At 39.4% G+C, this 24,525-nt stretch overlaps 2 protein-coding genes and 1 long non-coding RNA gene across 4 annotated transcripts; 1 reads left to right on the top strand and 2 right to left on the bottom strand.

The window, feature by feature from the left end:
- Positions 1-536: 536 nt before the first annotated feature.
- On the bottom strand, positions 537-16,237 carry si:ch211-129c21.1 (semaphorin-4E). Its single transcript, XM_087836853.1, has 14 exons — positions 16,127-16,237; positions 9,352-9,839; positions 8,895-9,037; positions 7,723-7,785; positions 7,225-7,323; positions 5,851-5,950; positions 5,494-5,604; positions 5,206-5,357; positions 4,925-5,097; positions 4,562-4,718; positions 4,241-4,463; positions 3,188-3,303; positions 2,752-2,968; positions 537-2,564 (listed from the first exon to the last, which is right to left on the bottom strand). The coding sequence occupies exons 2-14, from the start codon at positions 9,458-9,460 to the stop codon at positions 1,801-1,803; spliced, it is 2,427 nt and encodes an 808-aa protein (XP_087692979.1). The 5' UTR covers positions 9,461-9,839; positions 16,127-16,237; the 3' UTR covers positions 537-1,800.
- Positions 4,788-10,730, top strand: LOC148095980 (uncharacterized). Its single transcript, XR_015717231.1, has 3 exons — positions 4,788-5,624; positions 6,526-6,564; positions 10,688-10,730. It is a non-coding gene; the product is annotated as an uncharacterized LOC148095980 (long non-coding RNA).
- Positions 16,238-16,734: 497 nt separating the features above from the next.
- Positions 16,735-21,839, bottom strand: LOC118455953 (uncharacterized). Of its 2 annotated transcripts, XM_087836356.1 has the most exons (5): positions 21,587-21,839; positions 21,048-21,395; positions 20,570-20,617; positions 20,056-20,193; positions 16,735-17,093 (listed from the first exon to the last, which is right to left on the bottom strand). In XM_087836356.1, exons 1-5 carry the CDS (start codon positions 21,627-21,629, stop codon positions 16,933-16,935), a joined length of 738 nt encoding a protein of 245 aa, XP_087692482.1. In that variant the 5' UTR covers positions 21,630-21,839; the 3' UTR covers positions 16,735-16,932. The 2 variants fall into 2 exon arrangements, with proteins under 2 accessions (XP_087692482.1, XP_087692481.1); XM_087836355.1 differs by lacking the exon at positions 16,735-17,093 and having other exon boundaries at positions 19,802-20,193.
- Positions 21,840-24,525: the final 2,686 nt, after the last annotated feature.

Raw genomic sequence — 24,525 nt, 5'->3', positions numbered from 1 at the left:
CATTTTACATAGTTTGCCCACCAGGGGGCAATGTCAACACTCATAACAACTCCCGTGTCTTATTTTTTAACTTTCGTGTTTTTGGCCATCATTAATAGATACCAACAGATTAGCAAATATCTATCAGCAAATAATATCAGTTTGCCAATAAATAGCTCGGAGTCTAATTTTAATAACTTCTAACCTCCTAGAAAGTCAGTAGTCTGTTGCTTGACTAACACCGAGAGACAATTATTTGCACCTATGACCAGCTTAGAATTGATAATTAACCTAGTGGACTGTGGGAGGAAGTGGGAGGAAACCCACACAAGCACCTTTAGGAAATTCTTGCTGTGAAGTAATGGCGCTAACCACTGCACCACTGTGACCAAAGGACAGTATTACAATGCATTTCACAAAGGCAAATAAATATTTGCCATACGGATCACACAATAACTCAAAGCCAGATGTAAGAGAAGAAGCCTCATTTAAATGTTGGGAGGAAAATTGAGGTCAGCTAAAAGCCATTTCTGAATGATGTAAACAATTCCGTTTAAGTCTTGTAGCTTTATTGTTATAAAATTTAAAACAGTAGTTGGCAGTGTTATAGCTGGGATGATTTTTTAGTGCTTTTAAAAAAACACACACAAATTGTACCCTTTAAAAAAAAAAAAAATATTCGAATGCACAGGTAACGTTTGAATGATTACTTTGTACTACTGATATTGTACATCCATATACAATTCTGCTCTGTTACATACAGTTGTACAGAACCTGATGAAACATAAAAGTCTGCACAATGGCGCTAATGACCAAAACTGAAAACCACAGAGAAGATTCGGGGAGCTTCACTGCAATTGACTTTTTGTCCAAAACAAACTGTAATAATTACGAACTGAGCATCTGGTGTTAATGATGATGTTTTCCTCCCCTACAAACCATATGAAACCTTTGGAAACATTAACATTGGAAGCGGTGACTTTGTGCGTTGCCTTCAAATACATTTCCCGGCTGTGTGAGACATTACTGACTTACTGATTCATAAGTGCATGACAAGACTCTCAAAGTTCCTTTCATGAGCAAGGCAGCATGTTTCAAAGTTTGACACCAAAACTCTTGGATACGCTGCACCTCTGAGTTGTTTCACTGACAGAAATGTACACCCCCACCCTCGACATTACAATGACATTTTTGTCTGTTTCTTATTAAGTGTACAGTATGCTTGGAATCAGAAATGTAGCTACACACCCAAAAAAAAGAAAAGAATTACCCCAGTTCACCCTAAATATATAAAAAAAAAAAATTCTCATTGAAGACAGAGGTACAACATTGATTCACCTGCTATATTAGTGGGGGGGTTTATGCTTAAAAATAGAGGTATGTATGTAGAAGATTTTTTTACGGCCACCAGGAAATAAAATAGTGATACAGACAACTGATCAATCATTAAAAATCATTGAAAATATGATCAAAATGCTACATGTCCAGTGTTTTTTATACTATATTTACAAATAAATAATCCAAAAAGAAAAGGTGTTGGCTGTACACAATCTATTGCACAAAGCTTATTCACAATTTATCATTATACAAAAAAAAAAATACATATAAAAACATTAACCACCAGTTAAATATCTTTTTAGAGGACATGAGCTGCCTGGTAAGAATATGGAAATGATAGTCAGTGTAGGAAACAGGACACCAATCAAAAGAATTTATAATGCGAAAACCTTTATAGGAACCGAATCTCAGTGGAAGTACACCTATAGGAAGATAATTAGTGCACGAGTCCTGCCTCAGACTAAATTCTACACCTCAGCAGAGTCAAATCTCTGACTCATCATTTATGTATCCCAGACCGTCCAGACTTGAAATGTTGGCCATAGGTGGGAAGTGATGCTCCCCATTCCCTTTGAAGTCAACAGCAGGGTGATTATTATTGGCACTGCAAGGTCTCCCGGATTCAGGCCCCAGGAGCTTTACCTCTGAAGTTCTGTTCAGGATCTGCCTGTACTCGGTAGACTGCCTTCTCGTCTCGCTTTCACTGGGCCGCTTTACAAACTTTAAGCACTCCCAGTGCCCACGGCTCCAGATCATAAATATGACTCCCATCAGAGAGAGGCAAATCAGGGACAGCATGGCCACAGCCACCTGTAGATGAGTTATCCTGCCACTGTCGTTTTGACTCGCAGGAGACGACGGTTTGTCAGTGTTATGGCTCGGCACTGGATCTGGTGTCAAATGTATTGTTTTGTGAATAGCTTTTGTGGTACTTGGCACCTCTGTGCCAAAGGTGGGGATGATCCCCATTGTCGGGTCAGAGTAGAGCTGTAAATGATAAACCGCCACAGTCTGGTTGTATTTTTGTCCGTTTATCTCCTCTACTGAGTCGCAGATATACTGGCCCGCGTCTGTTTCAGAAGCACTCAGGATGAGGAGACCGCCACTGTAGATGTAGTATTTGTTGTTGGAGTGAAGTGTGTGGTTACCGAATCGCCAGTCGGCCACAGCCAAGTTAGAGTGAAGTTGGCAAGGCAGCTGGATATTGTTCTCTGGAATGAGGACTAATTCGACAGCTGTCACTGGATCTAAAAACACACAAACGCAAGGTTAATCCAACTTCATGCTCATAAAACTGCTGCCACTCCCAGTGATGTCAGCACACGCTTGATCAAAGGGTGTCTCTATAATATTGTTATCTCTACAATCTAACAACCCTTGTGCTTTCTTGGGTTCTGATTTAGCACTAAATAAAAACAACTGAATTTAAAGTACCTAGTGGAGGACACTGTGACACATCTCCCTTCTTGAGACTCTGTATTGTGTGTGGGGAGGGGGACAAAGTGTTGACGGAGGAGCACTGCTCGGTGGATAAATCCCAGGCGCAGTACGGATCTCTTGCAAGGATGCAGTCCACACAAGTCTCATAGCGGCTGCAGTTACTGACCGGCATCTGGACTGCACCAGAAGTTGAACCAGCATACACTTGGCCCTATAAGTGCACAACCATAAAGACTCATAAATATCAAAAGACTAAAAGTGTTTCACCTTTAGCACAACTGAAGCCTCTTTATTGCCTGTAAGTGGCAATTAGGTGATGACATATTCAAACTAAGATATTAAACAGCATCTCCCAACCAAAACCCCAGCAAACAACCGTAAACTGTGATGATGACGAAACATGTATAATGGACTTGTTATTATATATCACCTCAGTGGTTGAGAGGCGCAAGATAGAGATGGGCTCGTGGTTTTCATACAGCTGAACCTCCTCGATGATGAACATCTCTCCGTCATAGTTCACAGCCTTCTGAACATAACCGTTTCCTATTACAAAGACAAAAAGCAGAGCCCTTAACTTACATAAGTGTATTTACCCATATCATTTGATGACCCTGCTGCTTAGAACAAATCATAAAAAGCTAATGATTAACCAAGTTATGTTTATTGCTTTAAAAGCCTTTATTTAAGGCATTTATTTAGCCAAGATATTACAAAAAATAGGGACAATAGAAAAGACACACAGGAAATGGTGTGAGGTGGACTCAAACTAAGGCACCTGCAGCCACCTTCAGCAAATGGGTCACCTGCCCAACCAGGTGTTGTGCAGGTGATGCCTTTATAAAGGGGAAAAACTGTGCCATCAGTTTTTATTGGTAAGTTTATAACTAGAAAACACTTATATGACAATATGACAAATGTCATATTGTTAAAATCTATTGCTAAATTAATGGAAACTAATATGTTCATCTCCTTTAGTTACATTATAACGACAATATAGTTGCGTTAAAGTTGCATAATTCAGTCTTTCTGATAAGTTCTGGTCAGATTTAGTGAGAAACACAATCACACGCTTCACTGAGGACATTTGTAATTCTGTGTCAGGGAGCCACTTGCAGTGCTCAAACTCTTTCCCAAGTACAATAAACTAATCTCTTTTTAATCAGCATAATTAGGAAAATTAAGTCCTCAAACAAAATTTATGTGGATCACTGTATGTTTTTTCAGCTGCTAAGCTTCACCCAGAAACAAAAGCCAGTTTCTAAATTTGCTGTTCTGATATCTGTTACTTTTCTCCTTCTGTGAAGTTTTAAAGCCATTTAAAAGGTTATGAATTCATTTAAAACTGCAGTATTGAATATTAAACTTTAACTATTTTAAGAATTTTATGTGAGTGACATGTTTAACGTTAAAAATAAAACTCAAGTAACACCGGCAGTACTCCAAAGGGGCCTTTCTGAAAAACACAGCTCTTTTTTTTTACCTGTGCCAATAAACATGACGTTATATTTCTCTCCGTCCAGGCCCTGCACGCTGTCCACTACAATCCGAGTCAGCAGAGCTCCCTTCGTGATCAGCAGCGGGCCTCCCGTCAGTGGCCGAATTGCTTCATCCATTAGAGGACGATCCCTGATGAACTGGAGCGTTTTGTCTGGAAGGTCCAGAGAGCGATTCATCCCCATTTTACGCACCATGTTATTGATGCACTGAAACACAAAAGCTGCAATTTAGATTTTTTTTCTTCCACGTCTATTTGCGGTTTTTCAATTGAATTTCTGCATGCAACAAAAGTCTGTAAACGCACCGCTCCTGGTCTGGGGACCGGCACCTCACCGGTGTACATCACCCATTTAATATGAGACGTCTCCACAGCAACAGGGGTTTTAAACTTTCCCTCATTGAAAATATCTCTAATAGCAGATACGCTGTATGCACAAACAGCCGACTTCTGGGATAAGCTCCTGGAAACGCAAAATAACAAGTTTAGGTGAAATTCAAACAACACACTGAGACAAGTTCGTATCAGTCTCAACAAAATACTAGTTGCAACAGACTTGGTAGTTTTTGTGTGTGTGTTAACTAAAAGCTCAGGATACTCCTAACATTCCTCAAAGCCAACACCCGCCATGAGCAATAAGAGCCACTGGATTTGTCAGCAAACACTTACGACTGTGGAGTGAAGACAGCATAGAAGACACTCTTCCTCCAGTCCTTGTGTCTGAGAAGGAAGACATCCTGGACAATGGAGGGCAGGCTGGGTTCAGACAGGGAACAATCCAGGCGAGCTTTCAGGAACGACGTCCATTTCCTCTGCAGTGTCCGCTGGCCGCCCATATCCCCCTTTAACACAGATATGGAGCACTCTGTGATGTGTGTGCGTATTGCCTTTAACAACAACCAGACCTGTGTCAGACAGGCCAAGGCTTTCGAGCAGACTGTGTTCATTACCTTGCAGACACGGGCCACTCGTGACACTGAAACCTTTCTGTAGAAGTCGTACTCTATGGCATTTTCACTGAAGAACAAGTACACCTTGTCGTCGTCACCATCGGGACTATCAAAGCTCTCATCCACAAAGTCCATGTAGACAAAGTTTGGCTCTGAAAACACAAATTGAATTGAATTGAACAAATTGAATTGAACACAGGCAAAGAAAAATAGAAGTCAACAGCACCACAAACGCTAAAATGTTCATGGGACACTATAACATTTTAAAAAGAAGGGAGAGGAAGTCACCATTGAGCCAGGAGCTTTTAAACTCGGTACGAAGAGCCAAGTTTGAGCTGCGCAGAACAACAGGCTCAGAGCCCAAGAAGTTGATGGATGTGGCAGAATACAAATCGTTTCCTGTGAGACCGGAAAAAGAGGTGAGTGAAAATTCCTGGAAATCCATTATTCACTTTAAATTGTAACAACATCACATTTATATACAGAACAATTTGACATTTTGACAAATCGTACAGAGAATGCTGAATGAGCAGGTAGCTCTAGCAAATATACTCAGAGCGGTATTTTTCCTATTTATTTAGTGTGTGAAGTGAAATCTGCACACAACTGTCAAATCTTCATTCTGTGTCTGCCTCAGACACTCACCAACCATGAGGGAGGAGTATCTCTGAAAGGGATCGAAAGGACACTTGCCCTTCCCCTCCTCCGGCTTTCCCTGCAGCGTCAGCTGTCCTTTAGCAAACGTCTGTCAGAAACAAAGAAAGAGATCAAGCAAAGAGAGAGAAGTTGAGAAAGCTGTGTTTTATTGAGATTGAGGACTGGAACTGGAAGCTTACCGTTTGTTCACATGTTTAAGCAGTTAACTAAACTTGCATACATTTGCATAATAACTCGCTAAAGTGTCCAAACGAAACAAAGGGTTTTACATGGGTTTTCAAAACTCATATGTGGAATCACTTTAATTGTTTCTCTTAAAATCTCCTTCCAGAGTCTGGGGATACATAATGAGCATATTGTCTGCCTTTATTTATTTCGTTTGTTATTATCATAGTGCTGCAGGTTCACATAGCAACAGTTTAACACCCCATTGTGATGCAGCCAAGGCTGCTCAGTCCTCTGAAATTTCAGCGTCTTGCCAAAAAAAAACAGTTTTCCAAGACACCAACAACAGGGGAAGGAAATTTAACTGACGATGACAGAAGAGAAATGTCTCAAAGCGTGCCTATTCACAACACTTCAGCATAAAGCTGAACAAAATTCAATCCCAGTTGTTACTCCTTAAATTAAACCCTGCACTGCCTTCTGCTCTGTTATGTCTAGAATCTTTCAGCGGTGGATGCAAGTTCAGCGTATCTACAGGTAGGCTACTGGCTGCTCAACAACCCTACACTTCAAACAGTGAGAGCAGATTTTCTGAATATGGTCATCTAAGACACACCACCCTAGCTGTGTACCACATACCAGCTGTTCACATTGTTTGTTTGTGCGGGGCAGCCAATGAAATAAAAGCTGGTTAAAGGGAGAGGAGCTTGTTTAAGAGTTGGTTGAACTAACAAACTCGCATCAAGGAACAGTGTAAGATAAGGTCATCCAGAGCTGCACTAGTACAGGCCAAGAATAAAATATGAAGTTGGAAATGAGTATTACAGGTTCCCTTTAAGGAAAGACGAGTGATATCATTTTCATTGCAAACAAATCAACATGGGAAAGAATAAAAACAAAAATGTGCATCCAAACACACGTACATAAATGAGGAAATTTATGCCACAGTTTTCATTCATAAGTACTGTACTGTACTGTACTTTATTTTAAGGCAGTCCCTTCTACACTGTAGTACTGAGTACACATGTATTTGGATATAAGAAAAACATCTAACTGTTTTGTGGAGTCACTGAGTTACAAAAAAGAAATAAAATTAACTTCTACATCTTCAGTAGGAAGGATCTCATGCAAGTGTTACTAGCATCAGTTTACAAGGGGGCAATGAACTAAACGCTTAACTCTTAAAGCCACACTTACCAGATAATCACAGGTCGGGCTAAACGCATTTGTACCACACACATACATTGTAGAGTCATTCACTCTGTGCAGGGTTCGAATGTAGTTGCGGCATTCCACCTGCAACAAGATCCAGCAGAGAGAATGCCAAGGTCAGAGCTTTGTTAGTTCAGCCGCAAAAACACAAACATACCGCATACATATAGCGACTGCACATGCTGTCCGCAGCTCGCGGTGACCAAAAGGTCAGGGCTGTGCACATGCGTTTTCTTCCTGTGCCTTTATTTGGACTCTCAGCACAAAGATATGAGCAAAGCACTTCAAAGAGAATTCCATGTAAAGACATGAAAAGGGAAAAAAAATCATTCTCATATAAATGATTTACACATGTGCACAGATAAAATGTGAGGGGGGAGTAAACAACTTTCAATCAGTGGTCATCTTTCACAGCTGCAGCAATGCCCCCGAAGGAAAAGTTGTCTAGTGCACAGCTTTTGTTTTGAACGACTTTACACAAACCTCTGCATTTTTTCCCTTGTACGTGCAGTCCCTCTGCTTATCCTCAGTCACCCGCCAATACACCTGCACCAACAAAACGAAAGAGTCTTGTCAAAGCATTCAGGAATGGTGTTGCAACCACACAGTAGTAGTCCAGATACAGCTTTCACAATTTATTGTTTTTCGAGACCTGTCAGCGTGCTCTAAAAGCATGAACCGGTTAGCTGGCAAAGCACTCCTCGCCTCTGACTGTTAGACATGTATCTACAGCTATGAACAAACAACAGAGTCCAACAGAACCATTATTAGTGAAATATCTCATGCAAATGTGCAGTGATCACGTAGAATGAAATGATGTGTGAGAAAACACTGTACGTAATGCGACCTAACATTTGGCCATAATTCACAGCATCTGAAAGATGTGCAAATATGAAATGTTTCTTCTCTTTATACGAAAAACCTGACACAGTAGATTTTAGGGAAGATATTTGATATGCTGTGAATGATATCTGAGACTTTCGGAAATACTCAGAGCAGCCCATCTGACACCAACAACCGTGCCACCTTCCAAGTCACTTAAATCTCCTTCCTTCCCCATTCTGATGCTCGTTTGAACTTGTCTACATGCCTGAACGCACTGACCTGCTGCCATGTGATTGGCTGATCAGATATTGCCGTTGCACTTAAACAGATACACCTAACAGAATTGCCAGTAAGTGTATGCAATAAATCAGTACTGTATACCAGCCTAGCTGTTGATTAACTATTGATTAACAACCTTTATTATTAGCTATTATCAGCTATTGCTATACTGCAAACCAGCAAGAAACAAAATGCTGTTTACTTTTTTTATTCTCTTTGTAAAGTACTGAAATATTTCACTGTGTTAAGCCAATGCTATCACAGCATAACCTAAAAGAAAGTTAAGAACCATGAATACAAATCACATCTAAGCATGATAAGTCCAGCTTTGGCAGGGCTACTGATTATTTGAGGAAATGGCTTCAGCGCTGTGGTAAAACATCATAAATGTTTAATGAATCTTCCATTTTTAATCCACAGTGATAAAAAAAAGTTAACTAATTACTATTTCATCAAACAAAATAAGCAACATGGCAGCACCAGCGTGTGTATTTTATATGTACATTATCTGACAGCTCTGCTCAGAGTGTACAGACTCCTCATGTTCTTACCGTAGCATTTTTAACTGAGATGTCGCTCATATTCAAAGCATAGATGGCCTCTCTCGCCCCCAGCAGCATCACACCCAGATCTTCTCTCATCAGCATCGTGGAGTAATTGTAGATCCCCTCTTCCCTGAACAACTTCAGTTCATCTGCACACAGAAATCTGCATCATACACTGTTTTTTGCTTTATTTACCTCCCACATGTTAGCTACTGTGACTCCATGCAGTAGGAAAAATGCCCCCACAGCAAAAAGCAAAATGCTAATTTACTGAAAACTAATAAACTTGTCCCAGCCAGCAAAAAAAGAGATGTTAAAGTTGCACTACTGGGTCATAAATCACAGTAAAAATATTCAAAACTGCTCTAGCTTCTACTTCTGATTCAGCCCAGAAGAAGAAAGAAGATGCTAAGAATAATTCTACGACATATTACTGGAGAGGGTGAGAGAATCTCTGACTCACTCTGGTAGGGCACGGTCTTTCGTGGCACACAGTAGTCAGTATTGACGGCACTAAAACAAACATGGAGCATCAATCCACAGAAGATGCTCAGAGCTAAAAGAAGAGACATGGCTCAGAGTCCGGGTTTGTCTAAGTGTGGAAGAGCTGCAAGATCCAGCTCCGCCACCAAAGCACGAAATCAGAGACAGATCATGGTCCACAGTGTCAGTCCAGATGTTGTTAAACTGTGGTGATGTCACGGTCCTGGACATGTGCCACTCTGGCACGAGTCATCATATTTGCTTACAGAGACCCTCTAAAGGTGAATCGTTCAGGTGTTTAACCGGGAAAGTCGAGCGCAGCAACTTGCTGGGAATCTATGTCGGTGTTAGCCTCCAGCGCAGTTCTAACGAGCTGCTGGTGTCCTCTCTGGAAGGAGGAGCAGAAGCCATACTGCTCAGCTAGTAGTGAGGGATGCTGGAGGAGATCATTTCCACGGCAGCCCACTTCTGGAAGAGATATGAAAACATCTATGAAATAATCAAAGAGACCCATGAAATAGAAAACCTGACTTTAATACCAAACCGGGAAATATTACGTACATTAAAAGATGGCTACATTCCCTTGAAAATTTTCAGTGCAAGCTGGTTTTCCTCCAACACTTTATTTCTTTTCATTTTATCTCTGTTATGCTTGATGATTTTTATGCAGGGCAATATAAATTTAAAATGCCCCTACTATTATGCCCTTGCTACCTATTCTTCTCATTTATATGGACTTATGGCCTCTACAAGAGTCACTCTGCATGGCTCACAATTCAAAATAATCCTTTTTATTTTACATTATACTGGGTCCTCATGTAGCCCCCCAGTTCATCTACTGCCTGAAACAAGCACTTTAGCTCCCTTTGTATATCTAAGTTTATCTAAGTGACAGCAAGCAAGACTGGGAAAAAGAGGACCACTTAAGATGAACACTTTGTTCATTTCCTGGAGAACTTCCTTCTTTCTTTCCTTCTTTTTTTTTTTTTATTAATTTGGGTTGCTCAAAAGAGCCAGATTACAAATAAGCAACACCTTTCAAGTTAAAGATAGTAGTGAAAATACCAAGGTTGGGAAAAGTGTTATAAATGAACATGTTCTGTTTGCTGACCGTTAAATCCTGAAGACCCAGACAGTATGCTAAACAGAGACAAACATAACCATGTTTTTCTACCAGAGATGTCTGGCACCACTTACAGCTAAAGCTATGACAACTCATAACAGTAAACTTCACAAAGGAAGCTGATGTTAAGTGAAATTCTGCAGAGTGCCATATGCTGCCCACCCACCCCCCACTCTCTCTCTTCCTCCTGCAGTCTCTGTATCTTCCTGTCCTCCTCCCTGATAAGAACCTGCTTCCTCTGGACTCAGCAGGGTTCAAGCAGCAGCGGGGATCAGTTCAGGTTTGGGCATGCATGCAGATCACGGTAATTCACCGCTCACGAACTCCATCCCTACCCTGGGATTCATGTGGAATCGAGACTTACCACTTCTTTGGCGAGATTCACTCTCTGTGTTTTGACAAACTGAGCGATGCAGCCTCATTCAAAATTCATCAAGGCACTTTAACTCAGAATAACACACAGAGCATATTCGAGAACAGATTCGCAAGGTAAAAAAAAGAAGAAGAAGCAATAAATAAAATGGGGTGTGCAGTACACAGCTGCTTTGCATGTGCTATTCAGATTTAAGTAAAAGTAAAAAGTAAAGATGCATCTTTTGAAACACCGTACAGTCCTCGCCTGTTGACAGAAATTTAAAAATGACAGTATCTGTATTTCCTTGAGAGACAGCTAAGCGTTAACTCCCCTGCGTCTTTGAGCAGTCTGGGTTTGTTTTTTGGGGTTTTTTGGGATGTGCATTTTGCAGCCAACCTGCTGTGCTCCCACCCTGTTGTTAGTTGACACAGTGGGACGAGCTGCTGCATGTACAGGACTGCTCCTGTGTTGTCAAAGAGGTGACATGTTGCATGCTTTTTACCACAGCCTGTTGGGGGCTGAGGGTACTGTGGGTTAAGCGCCACAGCTGAACGGAATAACTGAAGGTTGTTTTTCAGAGGTTTTGGCAGATAGGTCATGATGGCGCAGACAGGTAGGCATGGCCACAATAACAATACAGCACGCAACAGTTCTTTTGTCCTTTCCTCTGGCTCTCCTACACTTAACATAGCGTAAGGTGTGACAGTGCACTGCTGAGAGATTTACAACACATATGATGCAGATTTCCATTCGCAATGGGGCCCTTAGGTTATGTTTAGTCTGGAAGTCGCTTAATGGATTGACAAAAATGATATAAATCCTAAAAGTCTGAGAATTTGAAAGTAAAAAGGCCCCACTGCTTTATCAGTGGATTGTAAGTTATTAATCTAAACGCATTAATTAGTTATTTATCGCATTAATTTGCCTCCTAAGGCAGGAAAACAAGCTGAAATTGCATCTTCATTAGCTAGTCACTAAGATAATGTTGTCTGTATCCATTTAGTGATCCCTGAGAAGCACACGCAGTTTATTTATTAAACGTGTACCTCCACAAAAAAACAAAAAACCACTATACCTTGCTACAGATAAAATCAGTGTTTGACTGCAGGCTAACAAAACAAAAGAGTGTAGAAAAATGAAAATTTGTTCTCATTTTTTGTTTATTTATAACTAGAAACAACACCTCTTACATTACCATCAGTAGATAGCCCGTTAGAAGTGCAGCTTTTAATATTTTGATATAAAAATGCGTTTTGTTCATTTCTTTGGTCATTGCTTCTCTTGCATGTGAGCGCACGCTGATGCATGTTCAGACTTTGACATTAGAAAATGTGCTGAAAGCTTCTCTGATCTTATCAAAGAGAAAAATCAGATTTTGTTCACCGCGTACGAGCAGGGTTTGTGACACCGCGAGTAGCTTGGAAAAAACAATCGCAGTCAAACAGGAGATACGAGTTGTATTAAAATAAAAAAAAATAAGGGAAGAAGGAAGTAAAGATTGAATTTATTTTAAGAGGTGCCGCGCCTTTCAGGATTTATTTTTCCTTGGAAACGAACATTAATTTTACATTTCAGATTGGTGTGAAGGATTTCTTTAGAATGCTTTTTTTTATTTTTAATCAGGAAAGACACACCAATGGACTGTTTGACCTTTTTTGTCATGCACATGGTTGCATAACACCTCTGCTCTACATAATGCCTTACTAGCAATACAGCCCCTAAGCCTTTATGGCTTATTACACAGTGGCCTTTTATCAGTAGCACACCTTTATTAGTTCTGGTAAGTAAAACTGGACCTAAGATGTTTTAACACTACATTTTAAATGGTGAACCATTTATTAACATTAAAGGATTTGACCTTTTGTACAGTGAAGAGCTTTTTTGATTTCCTCTTGTTTATTTGACACCTTAGTGACAAAAACAAAAATAAACCGCCATCAGCGTGGGTGTGCTCTTCACTGAGGCAAAACCTATGTCATGGAAGACTGGTGTATTATTATTTTTCATAAGGGCACGATGAAAATTCCAGTACGGCCAGCAAAACCTGCTCACGGACCCGTCACTGAGCACGCAGCTTCATTATGCAGCTCTGAAAAACTTGATATTCCTTTGTGTCAGACTATAGAGCACATCTATAGTATTCACTCACCTACTAATACCGCTCATACAGACAGTATACAGGACCTGCATGCAATGAACAACACTTTCTAATCTCTGGACTTCTTTTGCTTCTGTTTAAAATCACTGACATTTAAAGTCTGATCTGAGGTCAAACAGTACTCACAGAATTAACAAGATTGTGACTAAAACTGTTCCCTTGCATCTCCATACATCTAGATGTAAATGTCAGCATGTACCTTCCTACCAAGCAACATTCTAAAAAGGCACAGGGACTCCAAGTGGGTTTTTACTCATCAGTCGGTACAACACTAACAACTGTGGGTTCAAAAGCTTCACATGAACGAGTTCAATGCACAGAAGAAGCCTGGCGGCAGTATCTCAAGACACTGGAACCACTTGAAGCATGGGGATATTTATAGCCTCTTTAGGAGCCTCCACGCCATCTCCAAAAACCTCTACAATGGATTCTCAACACAACTGGGTGCTGATAACAAAGTAAAAACCTCATGCAGCAGCGTCTGAGACGTGCTCAGACTTGCATGTTGTTGTCATCCCTGTGAGTCATAACACATCCAAAAAGCAGTCAGTCAAACAGCTGGAGTGAGCCATGACTGCTTTGGTGTACGCCTTAAATGACGGCACTACGCTGAGCCCTATGGGTGAGGTCCCCTTCGGCAGTAACTGATTTACCTCTGACCTAACAAACTGTTATTCAGGTTTGATTCTGGTTGAGTCACTGGCCGACTGGTTGGTCGTCTACTGCCTCTTTCTACGTCTTGTTGCCATTTGGGCGTAAGCTGAGCCGTCCACTGGCAGGCCAGCTGGTGAGCTGGCTGTGATACAGTATTTCAACAGCACACCGGCCTAAACAGGAAAGCGCCAGTGGGAGAGTTTTCACCTCTGACACCCCGTGTGTCACAGACTGTTGTTATTCACTGGAAAACACACACCAGTTCAGCACCGGGTTATATTTTTGCAAGCTCACATTTGCTTAAAAAAGAAAAAGCCCCCCTTCTTTTATCACAAGGACAGTAGCTTCCAACCTTTTGTTTTGATGTGCAGGAGGATTGTAATTAGCTGAGAACAATACTTCAAAAACATGCAGCGTGTACAGTTTTTAAGCTACGGCCCAAATCAGTGGAACTGCGCCAGAGCACAACTGACAATATCATTAACTGGAATGAAAGTGACAACTGAGCAACACAATAACAAAAGCAAAAGCCTGTTTAATAAGATACTGACTTTTGTTTTGACGTATCAATTGTTATTGAGTCAAAATGCACGCATGCACGCACGCACGCAGAAAAACACACACCCAGGCAAGTCTGTGCAGGTCGTAAAGTGTGGGACGCTCCTCTCTTTAGATTTAAAAATCAACACCAAGAATTGACTTCACAACTCTTACACTGTTTTTTAGAAAAAGGGTGTGTGTTTTTAAACCAGTGCTATCAGCTCAGTGTTTCGCTTTGGCCAAACAGCCACCAAAAACCAGAAGATAATTTAGATTACAATACCATAAAACATTACAGAGGACAAAAAGGAGCAAAGTACAAAGAATTCATGTCTCACTTTATTTTAATTATCACTGAATTAGTTCTTACAGCTTTCTTAGAAACACTAAGGTGTATTCTTACTGGGATGGCAAGAGAATCTTGATGTTTTTGTAAACTTTCACTTACTGCCATTACGATGTTATTACTCATTTCATTTTAAATCCAAGAACTATCGTGTTAATAAACTGCCAGCCAGTTACAATGTGACAACCATAAAGATGTTTTTCCTGTTGTGGTTTCCAAGACTTATCTAATCTCTGAAAGCCACTTTGCTGACTGTCTGAGTCGAAAGCAGTGGTTTTCAAACTGGGGGCACAGACTTAAAAGAAGACAGGTGGGGGTAATCCGATGATCAATATGCAAAGAAAGAGCATGTTGGGAAAACAAGGGTTTGCTGACGCTGTCCTGCTGACCTTCACTAAAAAATTAACTAGCTTTCTTTTTTGTCCTTGTTATTGTTAATGATTGATAACAAATCTGAGTCACCTACTGATTGGTGGGGGGGCGGGCCATGCTTGGATAGGCTTGAGAACCGCAGTTCATGAGAATCTGATTGTGAACTATAAGAAGTTATCTGTCAAATAAACTCCAAAGTTCTTTTGGAGATGAATCACATACATGCAATCACAGTGAAACAGACACAATCTGCATCATCTCCAGCTTAGAGCAATGTAAGTGCGATTATCAGTGTGCAGCCATGAACCCACTTAATGTAGCTGCAGTATGACAGCTACAATCGGGCAATCCCCAGAGCAAGTAAACTGAAAGCCTTTCACTTCGTCTATCGTCTGCTCACTGAGCCACACACACTCATCCTGGTACAATTCTCACCATCACTAAACCTCCACCACAAATGCCCTCGAATATCCGCTTCACCCCCATTTAACATCAAGTTCGGTTCAGTGATAATGTGCATACAATGAAAATTTGCTGCTTTTTAATCAATTATTTGAGAATTTGTGAATTATTGATGCACCAGTATTGATTTTTCTTTTTCTTTTTTTTTGTAGCTGTGTGCGCGCAGAGAAACGTTTCCAAAAGATTAGACATGCTGATGCTTCCTTCTGCGCACTATATTTAAGAACTGATTCATGTCTCTGAAGTCTGTGAATTATATGCTTGGTTTCCAGCGGAGGAAAAAAAAATAAAAATCTGTGTGCTTAAGCTTTATAAAACAGCTTGGCTTGCGATTCAAAGCGTTTTCTCCTCCGGATCCAACCACACACTCGCTCCCGTAGCGCTGCTATATCTAATCCCGAGGGCTGCAGGGAACGCGCGACCCCTCCAAGTTTGATGAGCGCGTCTTTCTCAGTGTAACACTATCCGTGCTGCTGCTGGTGCAAGAGTTTGTAAGTATATCCTACTACTGCTTACTCTAACGCCCCGCTGCTATTATTAGATTAGGATATCCTATAATCTTAAAGTAAGTCAGAGAATTTGCAGTGCGCCGTCTCTGCAACCTCTCCACCCCTCAGGTTGGCAATCCAATTCCCACAACAAGCCCGAGCGCAGTGGAAAAATAACACGCCCAATGGGAAAAACCTGCACCAAAAACAAAAAAGAAAAGGAAAAAAAACGAGTCAGCGGGCTAACTCGCACTTACCAGTAGTTAGTTTTAATATTAAACCGCTCAGAGTGCCGATGTCTTTCCCGTCTTGAATCCAGCTCCGCTCTTTTTTTCACTGCTCCACCTGTAACGTTCACTCCGCGTCTAATTCCTGCAGGGAGTGATTATCCGACAGGCAGCTCTCAGCGGTAGGCAGCGCCTGATCACGTCACGTGTTTGATCGCACCTTTACTTATATAGGAGCCGCTGGGCTTCGCGACCGAGCAGATAGCAACGACGTAGTCCTGTTAATGTTCCCAAGTGCGGACTTTTGGTTTGTTTGGAAATGTTAAGTCGACTTAATAGGTATTTTATCAGAGGACGTATTAAAGTGTTAGCCTAAGCACGACAGAAAGCCACGTTTATTTTGAAAATAAAAAGAAGGACGCAGTCGATATATAAGAAATTAACGTTTTAGTCTCCTATAAAAAAATAATACAAAAATATACATATGTGTGTATAAATCTTCTCCATACTCCATTCAAAAGCTATTGAAAACATTTCCAAATATTCAGTATTCATCATATTCAATATTAAGTAATACAATACAAAAATTAAGGGAACAAAACCATGAATTTACACATTCACACCGAATTCATCATCTGCCATCTAGTGGCTCATAAAAGCTACTTCACCTGCGCATTTTAAAAAACGTAGTTTGAATGAAAAAACCCTAAACCAGAAATCCAGATGAACAAAATGTAGATCCGACAATAATGAAAGGGGAAAGTTTCTTTCAGTGTCCCGGTGAAATTAGCTGTGAGGACCTTTTGTGTCATTAGTTTGTGAGGTCCGTGACTTGTTCAGTGTCTATATCTCCGTTTGCCTTCGTCGTATCTGCTGCCAGGACTCGGGGTCCGCAGGTCTTGAAAGGAAGAAGCTACCTTCAGGCTGACCGCTGCTGCGCTCATGGACGGCCGAGGTGAAGGCTGTTTGTTGGGGGTGTTTGCATAGATGGGCTCTTCTGGTGGACGAAAGGCAAATATAGAATCAATGGCATATCATTTAATTGCTGTAATTAATGTATATCTGCATTTGAGCTGTAGGACAATCTGTAGAACAAAAGCTCAGAGGGATTTTTTTTATTGCTTATCATTTGGCTGATTAGACTTTAAAGTAGTAATCAAATATCACTGAGACCAAATAAAAATGCAGGAAAAAAATACAGTTTTACCCTAAAAATGTCCTTATTTAGTTTTATTAGTTGAATTAGCTAATTTTGATTATTGTGCAGTTGACTAATTGTTACACACTGCAAAGGAAGCTATTTAAATCCCCAACCCCAATGAAAACAGTGATGAAATACAGTGTAAACACATAACACTATTTATTTACGTCTTTATTTCCTTTTTTCTGGATTTGTAGATTTGTAGATTTATATATATATATTTCTTTTTTTCTAAATACTTTTCATATGTATGCAGTGCTGCAGAAACTGTGCACCCCACCCCTCCTTTCTTCTCAAACATGTTTGCACTGAGTAGGAGATGCTCTGTATGTCGTTGTACATCTGTATAGTGACAATAAAGGCATTCTGTTCTAGTCTATTCAGTGATGAAATACAGTGATTTACAATAAAGACTGATTTCTGTGCAAGTAACTAAATAACATGACCTTATTTTTCATATGTAGTATGTCAGCATCAATTATCTACACTGATAATTTGATTTTTAGAGAAAGACTGCAAGTCACGTCGGATGTTGTCCTTCCAAATCTTTATATATTTGAATATACATAGTATTAAGAGTCAATATACATCTTGTTACTACAAATGCTTCACGTATTTTATTATCAACTTAATACTAAAGTGGTTTTGCAATTTAGAAATTGATCAGGAGATGTAAACTTGAAAGTTTCCTAACAACAGAAAAAAATAGTTTAAGATGTGAATTATTCAAATGTCAAATATTTATTTTTAATTGTAATTCATTTCTATTTTAACAGAATATCCTTTCTGCCCTGAAAACTATACATTTGGAACCACGTGTAAGTTTTTCTCACGCTTTTCACACACAAAAAAAATGCTGTCACTGTAAATTTAATCTTGACATTTTTTACTGAAAGGCAAAACATTTTGCAGTGCAAACATTCATGTGTACTGCAAAAACACAAGTGTTGACTCAGTGAAATCACTTGACTATGATTCAAAAGTAAAAAGATTCATCAAATTAATACATCAAAGCCTTTCAAGTTAAAGTTCACTTACAGTCAAGATAGTTAAATGTCAAAGAAACAGAGTCAGTACCAAAGTCCCCTGGAATTTCTTTATTTAATTTCTCACTGCGACACAGATGTGCTAGTCATAACTATAAAATAACTAAGATTATACATTTTTAGGTTTTGTTTTATTTATTTTTATGTTTATTTTTACTTTTCAGTTTTCAGTTCAGTTTAGTTTCAAAAGTCAATTTGGTTGTTAGTTTTTGTTGTTTTAAAATTTAAACTTTCATCTCATTTTTATTCATTTCAACATTAATATTAGCTCCTATTGTTATGTTGCAGGTGCTGTTTGACATATTAAAAGATTTAAGTTCAGAATGGTACAGCGATACCCGAGGGGTACCCGAGTCTCAATAGGCATAAGCACTCGCGTCCCCTTGTGCTGGTTATATTGACCAATGTGGCCAAACTTACAAAATACTTAACTAAAATTAATTTCCTTTATATTTTTATTGTATATGATATCATTTCAATACCTTTTTCTAAAGCAGAGGTTTGCTTTTTAACTCTCTTTTTCTTTCCTCATTCTCCTCGTTTTTTTTTTTTTCAAGTACACTTTAATACATTTTCTCAGTAACACAATACTCCAAACAACAATTTGTGTCAGTCAGAAACCACCTTGCCTGGGTCATACGTGTGATTTTACAGCTGCTTGGCAGTACTTTCAAAGCTTCACTCTACATCTGTTTTTTCTCCTTCCTCTGTGGCCATCAATGGTGGCCAAACAACCACATGTACTTGCACGAGCTGCTGGTTGCCTACATAAAGAACTGCTTTGTCCTCTGTGGTTTAAAGTTAGTTTACAAAATGTGTCGATGACTTAAATCTGTGAGCTAAATACAATCTTACGATGACGAGTGGGACTGAAGTCAGAACTAATCAAGTTTTAAACTTAATTCTTTGTCAGTTAATGGACAGAAAATTTGAGTTTTGGAAAAAAAAATAGTTTTCCAATCATAATAATACCAGTTTTATAGTCAAACCACTTGTAAGGGCTTCAATAATCATGAAACAGCTCAGTTTATTTTGCCTGTCAAATATGGACACTACAGAAAGCTATCTGTAAGTAGTAAAAGTGCTGGTTGATGCAGATGTGGATGGGCTTTTTCAGCTTTGCCTGTGTTTTATTTCTGCATATATCTGATATTAATAACAGTGTTGATCACCTGTCTACAACCAGATCTCAAAGTGCTTACCTCGAGCTCTGCTTCACAAAATAAACTGCGGTCCTTGTCTCTGATGTCTGCTAGAAATTCAAATCTTTTTCTTAAGTGAAACCGCACAGGAGGAGAAGACATCTATTAGTGACAGCAGAGTTTGTCTCACGGTGTGCTGTCAAACCACACTAACCACTTTCTTGCTCAGTTTGTGTCCATCAGCCACTACTTGGGAAGGTTTCTGCTATCATAAAAACTTCTTCTCTCATATAAAATAATGAGAGGTTTTCTTCTTTTAAATGCAAATATTTGCAACGAAATGAATCAGCCTGTACTGTCTGCGGTGTAGATTTGGAGTGACTGTAGATCTTGTGAAGTTATCTTGTGCGATAATTTGCTTTTTTGTCGCCTGACCTCTTTTTCTTATAGAGCAACTTTTATCTCGGGCTAGCAGCTTCTGTTGCATACAGCTGAAGCACAGCTTATCTGCAATCTGTATAGACTGTCGATGATTATCTAAACCTTCATAATGAAAAGAAATAGCGCTACCTCTATTCTCTTGTCTTCTTGAGAGCAGGACACATGTGACCGCCAGGATGAACAGGATGAAAGAGGACGCTCCCAACACCACCCATATCCACCAGTTGTCACTCAGGGCAGGAGGGTCTGCGGGAGGAAAAGTTTGCCCTGAAATGTGAACGGATTTAACTTACAAGTAACTCTCAAGTCACACCATGGATACAATAAAATGAATTGTCGCGTTATGTGATCACTTTAAAAGATATGTAGTTGTTAAGTCAGCCCTTTTTATGTAAAGGTCCACGCACTTCCTGTGAGCAGTACGCATCTGACAGGACGAATGTGAGCACTTTGAAACAGTTTTGACTCATCAGCTAGAGCTTTTATCCCCTGTGTAAGTGGACAAATGGCACCCACGCAGAACCACACTGAATGGAAAATCTACGCAGCTCAGTATCTCCTGGGTCCTGAAAATGTCCTATGCCTTTTGAGAACTGCATACACGCGCTCTCTCTCACATGCACACGCACATACATGCACACACCTTCAATATTCGTCACATTTGACGGGTACGTTGTAACTTCACTGTCCGCTGTCGTGGAGGAAACAAAATTATATGAGAAACATTCATTGCAAGCCAGGACATTTAAATTAGTTATGCATTCATTCATGACAAAAAAAGCAGGTGTTAAGATGTTTGTAAGCGGCATATAAACATGTAATGGTTTATAACACATTAATGTTAAAGGTGGGTTGAAGTGGATGCTGTTGTATTTATTATGATAAAAATGATGTCTCCATACTAACAGAGGAAGGTGTTGACAAATATAGATTACCTATATCTATACTCTTAGGCCTTTAAAAGGTAAAAGGTAAAGTGCATTTTATCTGTGTACTACTGTACTGCTACATTTTAGTGTATTATACAGCATTTATTAAATGTTTGTATACTGCTCAAAAAAGTTATACAAAAGACTTAAAGTCAGAAATTACCAGTTTTATAAGCCAGAAGTGATACTTACAAACATTTACTTCTGTTCCATTGCTGTGAATTTCTGTTAAACTAGGAATCTCTATTGTGACTTTGCAGAAGTACCATCCACTGTGGTTTGTATTAACGTTTGACAAAATGCAGGTCTTTCTTGAGTCTTGTTCAGTTTTGTTAGTAAAGATATTTTCACAGCCTGAAATTGACTTCCTGAAAGCAAATCCAGATTTGCTGAAAAACCAGGAAATTCGATGTCGCTCATATGTCTCTATGTTCAAAAAGCAGTACAAAGCCAGGTCTGATCCAGATGGAACTCTCACTGTTCTTGTTTCATTCAGAAATACAGCAGTTTGACCTGATATCACCATGGCTGTTGCTGCCACTGTAAATTGAAAAAAGAAGATATTTTACTTTTTGAATCATAAAATAGTTCATGTAGACAAAAACTACAGACAGGCGACTGAGTTTCGTCTTCAGGAAACATGCACTTTGCGTTTAGCATGACACTTTTTTTATTTGTACGACTGTGTGCAATCTTTTTTAATCTGTTAAATATAAAGTCAGGAGTCTTACCTGTGAGTAACAACAGAATCAACTGCTTCAGCGACATTTCCATCTTATCGTGTGAGCGGTGGTCTTCTAATCGTCGGTGTCATCCTGTCTTAGCAGCCTGCCTTTCTGCACATCTGACAAAGCCAGACGTAGAACCGGTGTGTGGGCGGTTGGGTTGGTGGGAGGGAGGAGTAGGGTTTTTTCTTTTTTCTAATACTGTTCAGTGTCAGTCAGTTACTTTTACTATAGGAGATTTAGGCAGACACAGCAAATGAAGATGGAAACTGACGTAGGCTTTCTAAAGAAAGTGGAGAAAGAGAAAGAGAATTATTGACCAGACACACCAACTCATTTTTTATACCTAACAGTTTTAGTCACTAGAAATCACACCTGACCACTACTCTTAGGCCTTTCTAAAAACAAAAAAAAAGTATACCCTGCATTGCTCTGCACCTTGTGAATTCCTCAGTGATATAAATGTACATTTGCTGACTTTCTTGCTGTCACCAAATATAAAAAACATGAGGATGATGTGAAGGGGTTGTGAAACCCCTGTGGCTTTTAAGTGCAAGGGTGCTAAAACGCTACTCGTCTCGTCTCCGCACCGTCTTACTAGAAAAGTAACATCTGGCTTCCTGTGACAAGACACAACTAAGCAAAATGGCTTGATGAACTTTCTGATCCAGTCTCCAACCACAATCTTGACGAAAAGAAAGAGATTCGACTTATATATATTACATATATTAATTTTCTTGAATTGCTGTTTTATGAAGTGAACACAACAAAAGGCTTTAAGAACACAACAGTGTGGGTGGCATTTTGCATTCAGGTGTTTAAAGTGTAAAGCCGTGCTGCATTGATTTGCTCTGAAAACAAATCTTTAATTCACTAACATTATAGCAGGTGTCAGTGTATTATTTGTTCCTGACAGTGAAGAGAAAAAAGGCCACAAGACGAGACATCTGAAGGTTGCAGGGGGTGTATAGCTTCTGAAACCTCAACCCTATGATCTTTTTTTTGTCACTGAAAGTAGGTCCTGTTTGTAATGCAAGAAAAGAAAGAATCTTAAAATCATTTATTTAGTAGGACTCTGTGAACACAATGCACTGCTGTTATATATGAAATGATAATAAAATTCGGACCATTTTCTAATTACTGGTGTGGTTTTTCATAAGAAACACATGTCGATGCATAAAAGCAAAAGAAAAAGACAAAAATTACTGTAAAAAATGTTGCGTTTTGAAACAGCTGCGGGGTTGTTGTTTTTTTTAATCAAACATAATGCAAATTTTACTTACTGATCAGAATCAAGAAACGTTACCAACATTTAGGTTTTAGGGGAGCGATACTTAAAAGGGTTTTTCTTCTTCTTTCTATTTAGAGAACCAGTGCAGCTACGTCAGAGTGGGTCTTTTGTTTGCTGCTGAGCAGACAGGAAGCTGCATCTCTTAAGTTAGGAGTCTCTGTTGGTTATTTTAATTCCTTTGTTTTGAGTTACACTTATTGGCCAATGGTCGTTTCATTGTTGTTTTCCTTCATCAAAAGTATGCAAGTTTGCGGTCACTGTGATGTGACCCATTCTGAGGACATAGAAATAGAAAAAAGAAAGTTGTCCAAATGTGTCCAAACTAAAATTGTGAGTACAAAAGTCACATATGCTTTTATACTTTGTTTAAAAATCACGTTGTCATCACTTTTAACAGTTTTAAAGGTTATGAATAGTCTGTGACACATTACACATGCACAACACGTAGTTATGTTCTTTATTTTTCTTATGAGGCAAGAGGCCAAGAGAGGAAGAGTTGTGGTAGACCCTGGTCAAATAGACATACTCAAATACGTGCTCACCTTTACACTTCTGGGCAATTTATAATCACTAGCTGACCTAACGTGCATGTGTTTGAGAGGACGGTGGGGGAGAGAGAAAGTCAAAGCACCTGTAAGAACAAATGCAGACACAAAGAGAAAATGCAAACTTACATGAGCCGACAGTTAAATTCAAAGTCGGTGCTTTCTTACTGTGAGCTGATAGTGTTAACCACACAGCACTTTTAACAGAGTGTGGAGGGTGGCATCTTGCATCTCTCATATCAAATTTTCAGCCTGAATTTAAATGAATAGAAAAAAGGCCAACATCAAGCTCTGATATGACGTAGTGACATATATGATACAGTTACATCAAAACAAGCGCAATACTTGAGTAAAAGTTTTATTTATTTCCATATTTCTAACCACACCTTAATGAGTAGATTATTCATTCATTTAATCTTTATTTCAGTTGCAAAACACCATCCAACAAAGAGAGGATACCAGTGTCTCTAGAATTAAGACTGGTAATGTCTAGTGTTACACATCATTTGCATTTAGCCCGTAGTGATTTCATATTAAGCGCGCATATATAGTTACATCCAGTAGTTTTAAATATGCTGGCTCCAGTAGTTACAAACATCTTACATTCACTGAGCCATCGTCACCCTCATGACGTCATTGAAAGCTACATTTAGTTTCGGTAAACTCATTTTCCTGCACACACATGTGCTAGAGCTGTACAGTATGCACAAACTAAAGGAAAGAAAAGCACCTTGCTCTATATAATGGTCTAAATGAAGACCCTCCCTCCGTCTGTGCATGCATTAAATATGCTAGTATATACATTATCGCACGTTGCCTACAAATATCATCGTCACGTGTTTTTGTTGTTTGTTTTTGTTTTTTGCTCTGTCCAAGATATCTGACCCTACACAGTAACGGTATTGTATGACAATATGAAGTCTATAAAATCTTAAATGTTTGTCTTCCTTGGTTCTATAAATAATAACATCGCTCCTACAGACACTGTATTTTTTTAAATCCACAACATATGTGAAGAAGCTAATAGAGACCAGCACTACTACGACTAGAGACCACAAGATCATCCAAATTCATAATATGGTTCACCATACTATTACCAACCATGCGCT

Source organism: Neolamprologus brichardi, chromosome 23, assembly GCF_056152115.1.
Source record: "Neolamprologus brichardi isolate AB-2024 chromosome 23, ASM5615211v1, whole genome shotgun sequence".
Taxonomy (NCBI): domain Eukaryota; kingdom Metazoa; phylum Chordata; class Actinopteri; order Cichliformes; family Cichlidae; genus Neolamprologus; species Neolamprologus brichardi.
This window is presented reverse-complemented; position numbering and strand designations above follow the sequence as displayed.